The sequence below is a fragment of the Pollachius pollachius genome, assembly GCF_949987615.1.
Source record: "Pollachius pollachius genome assembly, chromosome: 3".
Taxonomy (NCBI): domain Eukaryota; kingdom Metazoa; phylum Chordata; class Actinopteri; order Gadiformes; family Gadidae; genus Pollachius; species Pollachius pollachius.
The window spans coordinates 12,788,485-12,799,465 of NC_136936.1; the positions used below are offsets into that span (position 1 = coordinate 12,788,485).

At 49.7% G+C, this 10,981-nt stretch overlaps 1 protein-coding gene across 1 annotated transcript; it reads left to right on the forward strand.

Moving 5' to 3' along the window:
• The first annotated feature begins 406 nt into the window (after positions 1-406).
• On the forward strand, positions 407-3,950 carry fzd9b (frizzled class receptor 9b). Its single transcript, XM_079732504.1, has one exon. It carries the CDS (start codon positions 853-855, stop codon positions 2,656-2,658), a length of 1,806 nt encoding a protein of 601 aa, XP_079588630.1. The 5' UTR covers positions 407-852; the 3' UTR covers positions 2,659-3,950.
• Positions 3,951-10,981: the final 7,031 nt, after the last annotated feature.

Sequence of the window (10,981 nt, forward strand, 5' to 3'; positions counted from 1 at the left end):
ACAGTTGTCGAGTAAAGAGAGTAATTACTTGCCGTCACGTATTTGGATATATATTTTTTGAAATCAATAGCGAACGATACACTATAATATTTACTCGGCTGAGGGAGGCACTGGTACGAAAATAGTCCGAATTGACTTTTAATGGATTTGTTATTTTTTTGGTGTTGAATTGTGTTTTAAATGCATGCTACTGACCATCTTCTCTTGCCAATTTCTCAAAAGACACAAACATGGCATGCGAGAGACCTCCAGATATGGGTGATCGTTTTCCTTCTGCGGTGCTCCTTCATAAGCCAGGCGAAATGTGAGCGTCACTGAGTGCCCACCCCCCTTCCCACTGAGTGCCCACCCCCCTTCCTACTGAAGTCCCCGCTGGAAGCAGGGAAAGTTCAGTGTGGCGTTTGAAAGCGGTGGCTCAAGAGAGAGCAGACAAAGTCAATTCTGAAGAGATCCGTGTCCACCGATCCGGTAAACACCGTCAGCTCTAGACCTGCATGGCATGCTGTGGATTTAAGGACGCTTCTTCCTTGCCGCTCTCCGGGACTCGTGGGTACACAGGCTCGTCTTCTGCCCCGGTTGGCGTCCGAAGTTTCGGTCTCTCAGTTTGTAATAACGGACTTCATTCCCACTGGTGGGCTTTTTGCTATTCCGCCTGTTAGTCTTTTTTTTTAATAACTAGTGGACTTTGTTCGATCGTGGATTTATCCAGTCACGGAAAGATAACGCACGTTTTGACCTTCATACGTAATGGGCCACTAGTGTGGGTCTTCCTATTCTAGCCGATTCGGTTTTTTTTTTTTGCATGGACATTGCTTTGGAGGTGCAAACTCTTTTTTTGACATATGACAAAAAATGAGAATGGATGGCTGTCCGTTGAAGATGGTTATTTTCCTATGGTGTCTGCTGGTGATTTCTGGCTCCAGCTTCGAGATAGGATCCTATGATCTGGAGCGAGGCAGACCAGCCAAGTGCGAGCCCATCGTTATACCCATGTGCCAAGGGATCGGCTACAACTTGACCCGCATGCCCAATTTCATGGACCATGACAACCAGAAGGAGGCTGCGATCAAACTCAACGAGTTTGCCCCGCTGGTGGAGTACGGCTGTGACCCGCAGCTGCGCTTCTTCCTCTGCTCCCTCTATGCCCCTATGTGCACGGACAAAGTGTCCACCTCCATCCCCGCCTGTCGACCCATGTGCGAGCAGGCCAGGCAGAAGTGTTCCCCCATCATGGAGAAGTTTAACTATGCCTGGCCCGACTCCCTGGACTGCTCCAAGCTGCCCACCAGGAACGACCCCAACGCCCTGTGCATGGAGGCTCCTGAGAACGACACCAGACCCGATATCAAGAAGGGCGAGGGCATGCTCCCGGTGCCCCCCCGCGCCCGACATCCGGGCAGCGGCGGCGGGGGTACCGGCGGCGGCGGCGGCGGCGGCTCAGGCCACTCGGGGGGCGTCCCGGGGTCCTGCGAGAACCCGGAGAAGTTCCAGTACGTGGAGAAGAGCCAGTCGTGCGCGCCCCGCTGCTCCTCGGCCGTGGACGTGTTCTGGTCGCGGCGGGACAAGGACTTCGCCTTCGTCTGGATGACGGTGTGGTCCACGCTGTGCTTCGTGTCCACCGCCTTCACCGTGCTCACCTTCCTGCTGGACCCGCACCGCTTCCAGTACCCCGAGCGGCCCATCATCTTCCTCTCCATGTGCTACAACGTCTACTCGGTGGCCTTCATCATCCGCTCGGTGGCCGGCGCGGAGAACATCGCCTGCGACCGGGAGAACGGCGAGCTGTACATCATCCAGGAGGGGCTGGAGTCCACGGGCTGCACCATCGTCTTCCTCATCCTCTACTACTTTGGCATGGCCTCGTCCATCTGGTGGGTGATCCTCACGCTCACCTGGTTCCTGGCCGCCGGCAAGAAGTGGGGCCACGAGGCCATCGAGGCCCACAGCAACTACTTCCACATGGCGGCGTGGGGCGTGCCCGCCCTCAAGACCATCGTCATCCTCACCATGAGGAAGGTGGCGGGCGACGAGCTGACGGGCCTGTGCTACGTGGGCAGCATGGACGCGGCCGCCCTCACCGGCTTCGTGCTCATCCCCCTGGCCTGCTACCTGGTGGTGGGCACCTCCTTCATCCTGACGGGCTTCGTGGCGCTCTTCCACATCCGCCGCGTGATGAAGACGGAGGGCACCAACACGGAGAAGCTGGAGAAGCTGATGGTGAAGATCGGCGTGTACTCCATCCTGTACACGGTGCCCGCCACGTGCGTGATCGTGTGCTACTTCTACGAGCGCCTCAACATGGACTACTGGCGCTCCCGCGGCCTGGACGCCCGCTGCGCCTCGCTGCCGGGCCGCCGCAACGAGGGCTGCTCGCTGGACGCCTCGGTGCCGGCGGTGGCCGTGTTCATGCTGAAGACCTTCATGTCGCTGGTGGTGGGCATCACTAGCGGCGTGTGGGTGTGGAGCTCCAAGACGCTGCAGACCTGGCAGCAGCTGTGCAGCAGGAAGCTGGCGGCGGAGCGGACGCCCGGCGGGGGCAGGAAGCCGTGCGGGGGGGTCACCTGCGGCAGCACACACTGCCACTACAAGGCCCCCCCCGCCGCGGTCATGCACATGGCCAAGCCGGACCCCCACTCGGACAACCCCACGCACGTGTGACGCGCGACGGGGGGGAAGTGGGCGCTGGGGTGAAAGCACAGACGATGTAATGAATAGAGCGGCGAAGGCACGCCCCCTTCCGGTAGAGCCCATGGGACCTAGGAGATCTAAAAATATGGATGGGTTTCAATGGAGAGAAAGTAATCATCTTCTGGTCCCAGTCTTTATATGCTCCGGATAACATACATGTTGTTTGTGGATTTAAATTATACTTTTTCATGCAAAGAAAACTAAACATTTTCGTGAAGAAGTTTGATAATGTTATGTTTTTTCCAAGGGGAGGATAAAGGCCATTATAACCATTATAAGTCGGGGCATGTGGAGAGTTTCAGTTATGCCGATGGGGAGATTGTCGGCCTTGTCCACGCCAGTCGCAGGGAGCGTGACGGCACATACGAGACGTGTAGTCTTTCTCGTTGTGTTTTCTCTACAGCCTTTAACTGAACAATTGCACAACAAACGGTCAAACTCTTGACATGAAAAATTATCATTTAAATCCAGAAACAACATATGTGTAATCCGGGGCATATAAAGACTGGGATACATATTTTTCGATCTCATAGGGGCGTGACTTCGCCACTCTATGAGGGCACGCTGACGGGTGGGGGGGAGGGGGGGGGGGGCACTGTGCACGTGCACTCACGTGTGTGTTGCCGCCACGAAAACACAAGCGCACTCATGTTAACACACACACTTACACTTTGATGTACCCAAACACTTTATGCCCTGTGTAAGGAGCTGCTAGAAGAAGACTTCACCTGAACTGACTGATCTGTCGTTTTGTCTCTCTCTCTCGCTCTCTCTCACTCGCTCTCTGTGCTGTAACCAAGGGACTCAGCGCACTGGCATCAGTCAGAAGGAACTATCATTAACAGTGTTCAAAGAGACATTGCCAGTGTTGTTATCTCATGCGTCTGTCAGGTTGTTTCCTCTGCAGTAGATATGCCCGGTATTGCAGAGAAAAGAGGAGGAGAAGAAGAATGAAAATGCATGGCAAATGTTTGTAAGGAGATGTCGTTTTGTGCTCCCTAAAAGAGGCATGGTTATCTGTATAAATGTGTATAGATGTGTTATTTATTGTAAATATATTTAATTTATGTTTACTTTGGCTCTTACCGGATCTACTGTTTTATTTGTTTAGATGCATTCATTAAAGCTTCAGTACTGAAGGTCAAGGGAAATTAAGTGCCTTTTTCTTTTTTAAAGGAAGGATAATAAATTCTTCATACACAATGTTGAACCAATGTTTGGTGTTTGTTGTGCCTACATGAATCATGAACTGTGTACTGTAACCTAATCGCATTATTCATATTGAAGGATATTAAACGGTATATAGCCCTGAAACACATCTCAAACAGCTGCCGTCACCTGGTTCTTCTCAATCTCCTGCAGCACCTCTGCTTCCCTCCTTGTCACTCTCATGACACTTCTGACAGCGAGACTGCGCCAAATGCGCCAGCTTATTGTATTTATTTTCAAGTGCACAGTTCGTCCCCCCCCCCCCCCCCCCCCGGCATGGCTGACAATAATCCTCAAAGAGAATCATTGATGAATGGAGTGACTAACCATGGCAATGTAGCCTATTCATGTTTGCGTCTTCACCCTCGTCCTCAAAACGTAGGAGCAGCTTGCGGAAGAATGTATTTAATTAATGTTATAATCCCCCCCCCCCCACTTACACACACACACACACACACACACGCACACCACCACCCCAACCCCAAATCACTATTGTGCCCCCCACTCGCTTTCGCTGCTGTGTTTGATCCCCATGCAAATACGCCCTACTTTGATCTGGGGGGACCAACGTGAAGTGGTTTTCAGCCCCATTGCACGCAACCAATGATAGCCTTTAAATCTGGCACCAGCACATTGTAATTGAGTCTTATGACTGTTAATGCTAAAATGTTGGTCCATTTAAATGTCAGCCTACGCACACTTCACTAATTGGGGCTATTTTGATTGTAAAATATATCATATTTTTCTGGCATATGTTAAAATACGTATAGTTTCCATTTCCCCCCCCAATTTTTTTTGTTGTTAAATAAATCACTTTAATTGGAAAAATTGGAGCTGACAGCTGTCACTGTCCAAACAAACAACTTCACTGTGTTTGACAGCGGACATGATTGTTTATTGTGTCTGTGTAATCGTTCTGTGTCACCTCCATCTAATGGCAATGGCACCATGGAAAAATAGGATGACCGGGAGCCTGTTTTCATACGTTGCGTCACTGACTGCGCTACTGGCAGCCTGCTCGACGTAAATTCTTCTCGTCTTAACACAACCATATTTCTGCTACCGTTGCCAAAGCCTTAAAGTTAAAGTAAAATGAACTTCTTACATTTGGAGATAATTACTCCAGAGCTCCCCTCTGTACTGTTTCACTACGAGCTACATATTGTTTATCTTCCATTTATTCTGCGCTGATTTACTTCCTACCCCCTACGGTAAATCAAAGTGGGATCGGGGGTTTTGTAGTAAATTAACCACATTTCCAGGTGTTACCGGGTGTCGTGGTTGTGTGTGTGCCACTTTAAACGACCCCTTTCCCGACTGCACTTACTCACCAGGTGTTTGGGGTCAGCCTCAAACAGGACACATCACCGGCAATGACAATCATCTCCCCCCTGCTTTCTCCCCACTGCTTCCCAGAAATCTGCGACAGTTCTGGTGGCGGGACGCTGTGTGTGTGCAGCACTGTTTAAAATGCTGAGTTTGGCTTGGAGCGGGGATTGCAGCCAGCGGGCCTGGGCTCGGTGTTGATCAAGCCACATGTTCCAGTTCATGGGGTGCCTGAAAGGGAGGGTTGGGGAGGGGGGGAGGGAGGGGGGTGTGGGGGGGGATAAGCGTGCTTCCTCTCCGGTTTACACTCCGGTGACATGAGCCAGGGAGGCCAAACACTTGCTCTGTGAGACACAAACCAGCTTGTCCCACCTGCGCTCAGCTACACACACACGCTACTGATTAGATAGAAGGAACAGGAATAGGAAGCAGTTTAAGCACATGGGCAGGATAACAAAAAAAAAAGGGAGAGGAAAGTGTTTTCTTTGACTTTTGTCTAGTCTGTCGCAGGATTCTACATCTATTTTTACCTTGTTTGATCTTCTTCTACATTTCTTTTTTCTTTTTTTTCATTTCTATTTTTCTGCCTCAAACTATTCCAAAATGTTTCCAGGTGGAATGTATCAAAATAATCAGCAGAGCCCCCCCTGCTATACCTTTATTGTGTTTTATCTGCTCCAGTTTCGGTTCCAGCGTATAAAGTCTGTCCTTGGGTTTTCAGGTCACTGACTGCTACTCTTCGAGCAGTACAGCGGTGGTGCTTTTAAGAGAGGAAGAGAGTTCGCACAGTATTCTTTTGATGGAGGGGTGAAAGAGTCTAAAAAGCAGCGTTTGTTTGAGCTGCGGTTCCTCCTGGCGCCGGGAGCAGCCGAGGCAGACGCACGGCTGGGAGCACCTTCTCCAACGCACGCACCTGAGGTCGGCACGCCTGGACCGCTGCCAGCTAATCAGCACCCAGGGCCCAGGTCAGATCCCCACCTCGTCTTTCAGTACTGCCCAATTTCAGAGCGGGCAAGTCAGCCAAGGCCTGGCCCCCCGATGATTCACACTGCGAGGCTTCTTCTCTGGGCTCCTCTGGTTAAACAGTGCCAGAGTCAGTCACAACAAGTGGGTCGTTCCACTGGGACTAAACCGTAGGGAACATTTTTCTGTGTTTCGTCAAAACCTAGAGAGACGTATTTGTCACAAGAAAACCTCAGCGTTGTTGTAATCACCCCCCCCCCCCCCCCCCCCCTCGCACCATTATTCGGTTTTCTATGGAAAGGTTGCATGTGTGCAATGTTAAATGCTAATAAGCTACCCCCGGTTGCGCCGCCGCCGCTGACACAATTGTTTGTGTGTGCCGGAGACGGGGAGTGGAAGCCCCTCCATCTGGTCCCGCTCTGATGAAAGGGGATCGTTACAGCATCACGGACCCTTGCTTCTGCACCTACACTCCCACCACCCCACCTCACCCCACCCTTAAGGGGACTGGGAGGGGAGGGTGGAAGAAAAGAAAGCATCCTTCATTACCCGCCTCCCCCCGGTCACCCTTACCCCGCCCCCCTCCCCGCGAGCACTATCCCTTTCCTGCGCTGTTTTGATGTGTAAATGAGCGCATTGAAAACCTGCAGGCCCCCAAAGAGATGCTTTCCATGAAAATGCGGGCAGTCGGAGAGCACCAGTTCACACACAGCCCCGCTGGCCCTCGCAAATGGCTTCCCAGCAGTGCTGATAGAGACGCACGGCTCATTGCGCCCGCTGCACGCACACACATACGCACACACGCACGCACACACACAGTCACACACACAAATACTAACAGACACTTAAACATGCAAACTTCGACTTATTCAAACAAAACACATGCCCACTAATACGAACACAAAACGTACACACACCAATACACGATCTTAACCACATAAAACACATACCCCGTTCCATATACACACACAGAAACACATGAACTCACTCATACACACACACGCTGACATACAGACGGACACAAACACACACACTAAAACTCACTAACAGACTTTATACATCAGTACCCCCCCCCCCCCTCTTCCCCCTCACACACAGAAACACACACAAGCAATCACACACACACACACACACACACACACACACACACACATAAAAAGTATGAAATCTTAATCACACAAAACAAACACGCACACAATCTTAATCATGTTAATCACACACATATCTTGACTGAGACCAAGCAGGGCCATATAGGCCTGGGATGATTGATTCTTCTGGCTAATGGAGTGTGAGAGAATGCTACACACAAGTATACACACATTCATATCTACGACAAGAAAGATGTATGCAGAAAAGTGGACAGCTGAACTTTGCAAGTGGATTGCAGTGTTTACAACATCAATAAAATGACATTTTTTATTTAGCTTATTCGTCGTCGTTAAGAAGACTTGAGCATCAAGGAATTTTAAAAGGTTTTGTGGAAGGGGAAATTCACAGCAGGGATGGCTGAATAATAAAACAGTGCCTGCATGATGTCATCAAACAGAGACTCGCTATTCAAAATAATCTTGTGCATTGCAAAATAACAGCAACGCATCCATAAATGTTTATCTTCGATGAGTAAACCAAGCACACTCAGAAATTCTTCTCCAGTTTTGGAAGTTACAAGGATCATCCAAGGGTGACAATTGCAAAGCTCTGTGAATGTCTATGTCGTTCTCCTTTTGTGTTTATCCTTCAATCTTCCATTTGCCCAATTCAAACAATGATCAAAAGAAAATGACTTATGATGAACTCATTATTTATAAATTAAAAATTTCAAACTATTTGGGATGAAACCTATAATGAATTCAACTCACTCGCAGCATAAACAGTCGAGATCGGTTAGCACAAATATTATTTAACTCAGAGCAACCTACAGCATGCAGGACAACACCTCAGAGGACAGCAATGTCAAGTCCTTTTTTAGACGGAATCCCCCCAACCCCCCACCTCCTCCTCTACTTTCTTGACCTCTGCATTTTTAGCTCCTCGTTACGTTCCTGATTATTGACTACCATTGGGGACCAAAAGGGGTTAAAGGTCACAGGCTATTAAAGGTATAGTGAATATAATTAAAAGGTTTTTGTTCCATATTTTCTCCATGTATTCTCCCACCTTCCTTTGATCCACAGGCAGAAGACAGACGCAAGGCTTTCTTATTCCTCTGTACTCAACCCCTACACCCCGTCTGCCTGTGGCTTCAGAGGCAGATGAATCACTGAGAACAGAGCTGTTTCTCTCTCTCTCTCTCTCTCTCTCTCTCTCTCTCTCTCTCTCTCTCTCTCTCTCTCTCTCTCTCTCCCTCTCTCCTTACATCTCTCTTTCTCTCCATCCTTCCCTTTTTCTCTTCATCTCTCCCTCTCTCCGTGTCTCTCGCCCTCTCTGAAGCACGCAGCGTCACTGTGATCACGGTTAATCGCCTTTGCCACCGTCTGCCAATCGCCGCCGCTGCATTCATCTCTCTTTTTCACCGCTCTCACGGCCTCCCCATCCTCTTCCTTCCCAATTAGACAACGTCAAGATGGCTGGTGTCCCCCACCTCCCCCCTCCCCCAACCACCTGGGAGTGCTGGCTGTTTGAGCGGAGAGGAGAGGAGGTCAGTGATAGCGAGCATTCGTTTGAGGGTTAAATCATGGCGGGGCCTTTCATCGTGTTGTTCTGTTGCGCGATCAGAGGCACGGGATTATGTAGGTCAGACGCTGGAGAGGGGAGCAGCGTGGCCCTTTTGTAGCTGCCATTTTTATTCAGTTGCTAGGCAGCACCCGCTCTAATCTCTTGTACCAAAGAGGGAGAGAGACACAAGGAGACACACTGAGAGAGAGGGCGAGAGAGGGAGCGAGGGAGAGAGCAGGAGTTACAAAGGACAAGAGAGAGAGGGCAAAAAAACCTTGAAAACAACATCAACAAAGAAGACAAAACCGCGCGTGGCCTGCTTTTAGAAACACTCTAAAGAAAGGGAGTGGAAAGGGCACAGGATATGAGAATCTGATCACGAACCAGCAACCTCCTCAAGCTTTTCTTTCTCTTTCTCTCTCTCTTGTTCTTCTTTACATCATTCCAGTTTGTCCACTGGTCACTGTTTACTGTTCACTGTTCGCAGTTGAACTTGCCAGGGCACCACACGCAAAACAAAACAGAACTTTCACTCTTCTATAGCCATTTCGCTATTGTTGGGAGATGCAATAGTTTTTTAAGTAAGCCCAGGGCATCTATGTGTATTTCAGACATTTAAAGAGTTTGAAAAAGAAAAACAATTGTTTAATAAAATAATAAACCAATAAAGGAACTGAACAGCCAAACTAACTTTCAATCTTCTATCCCCCCTTTCGGCCACGTGCATTTGCGATATGTAGGTCCATGTACGTGTGAACTTCATACAGGGTTGACAAATAAATGAATACACAGAACAGCCAGACTAACTTTCACTCCTCTATCAGACCTTCTCCAATGCACATCCTTAAGCTAGGCTAGGAACTATCATGTGGACAATTTGCATTGTGTAAAAAAGACCAAAAATGGTATATATAATTCCCTGCCAAGGGGGAGCTGGTGGAGTTGGGCCAGTGCTCATTGTGTCAGTGCTAGGGCCAGTGTGACCCAGGAGGGCATGTGTGTGGTGTGCATGGCGTCCGAGCAGATACCGAGCCCCCCAGAGCAGCAGTTCCAGCAGCAGAGTGGCGCTCTTTCGCTCTGCTGTCACGCCACCTTCCATGTGCTCCTGCCACCAGCCCCCCCCCCATCAAACACCCCTCAACCCTCGGGCCTGTGTTTTGACACACCAGACACACACACACACATACACACACACACTACGCACACGACACACACTACACACGCTATACAAACTACAAACACAAACACACACGCACAAACACACCCCACCCAACTTCACACATTTCCCGGGGGGTCAGGAGAGAGATCTTCAGTTCTGCCTCGTCTTTGATTTTGGGAGATTTAAAACACTTTCTTGTTTCTCTTCTCTCCCTCTCTCTCTCTCTTCTCTCTCTCTCTCTCTCTCTCTCTCTCTCTCTCTCTCTCTCTCTCTCTCTCTCTCTCTCTGTCTATCAGATGTGTTGAAAGGTTTGCGGGGGAGTGTGTCGTTGCTAGTTGTGTCGACGCCGACGACAACCGATCTTTTGACTTTGAGTGGTTTTAATAAACCTTGTTGCTGCTATACTTGAATGACTGAGATCCCCGCTTTGTTCCTGAAACAGACTTATCCTTTTCTCTCTTGGCGCCGATTATTTACCTCGGGTGGCATTCTAGCCTCCACGGCAGAGTGTGTTTAATGGCTCGCTGACCGCTCCATGACTGATTTCATTCTCCTTTGCAGCTCAACGGATAAGTTGTTCAGTCGCTGACTTGACTGTGGAGCCGGATAAACGACTGAGTGTGGTGGTCTGATTGTTATTCCCCCCCGGGACGGATGTGCCAGCCCCAGACACGTATTGAGTGATTTGTGAGGGTGAATTCACTCTCTGGATCATGAGGCCTGAAGTCAGTGTGTGAAGCTGCTGATGGCCTTTAGAGAGGCCAGTAATGAGACCAGACTCAGAGCAGACACTCCCCGTGTTCAGCACCCTGCTAATTAGAGACAGCCCACCCCGAGGTAACAGGAAGGTGAGGGTGTGTGTGTGTGTGTCTGTGTTTCTAAGTGTGTGTGTGTGTGTGTGTGTGTGTGTGCCTTATTAAGTGCACGTGTGAATTTGTATGTGTCTGCATGTGTGTTCCCCACAAAGCCCCTACTATGTGT

What these genes read in the sequence shown, in the direction of transcription:
- fzd9b (XM_079732504.1), top strand. Translation starts at nt 853, where the DNA reads ATGAGAATGGATGGCTGTCCGTTGAAGATGGTTATTTTCCTATGGTGT.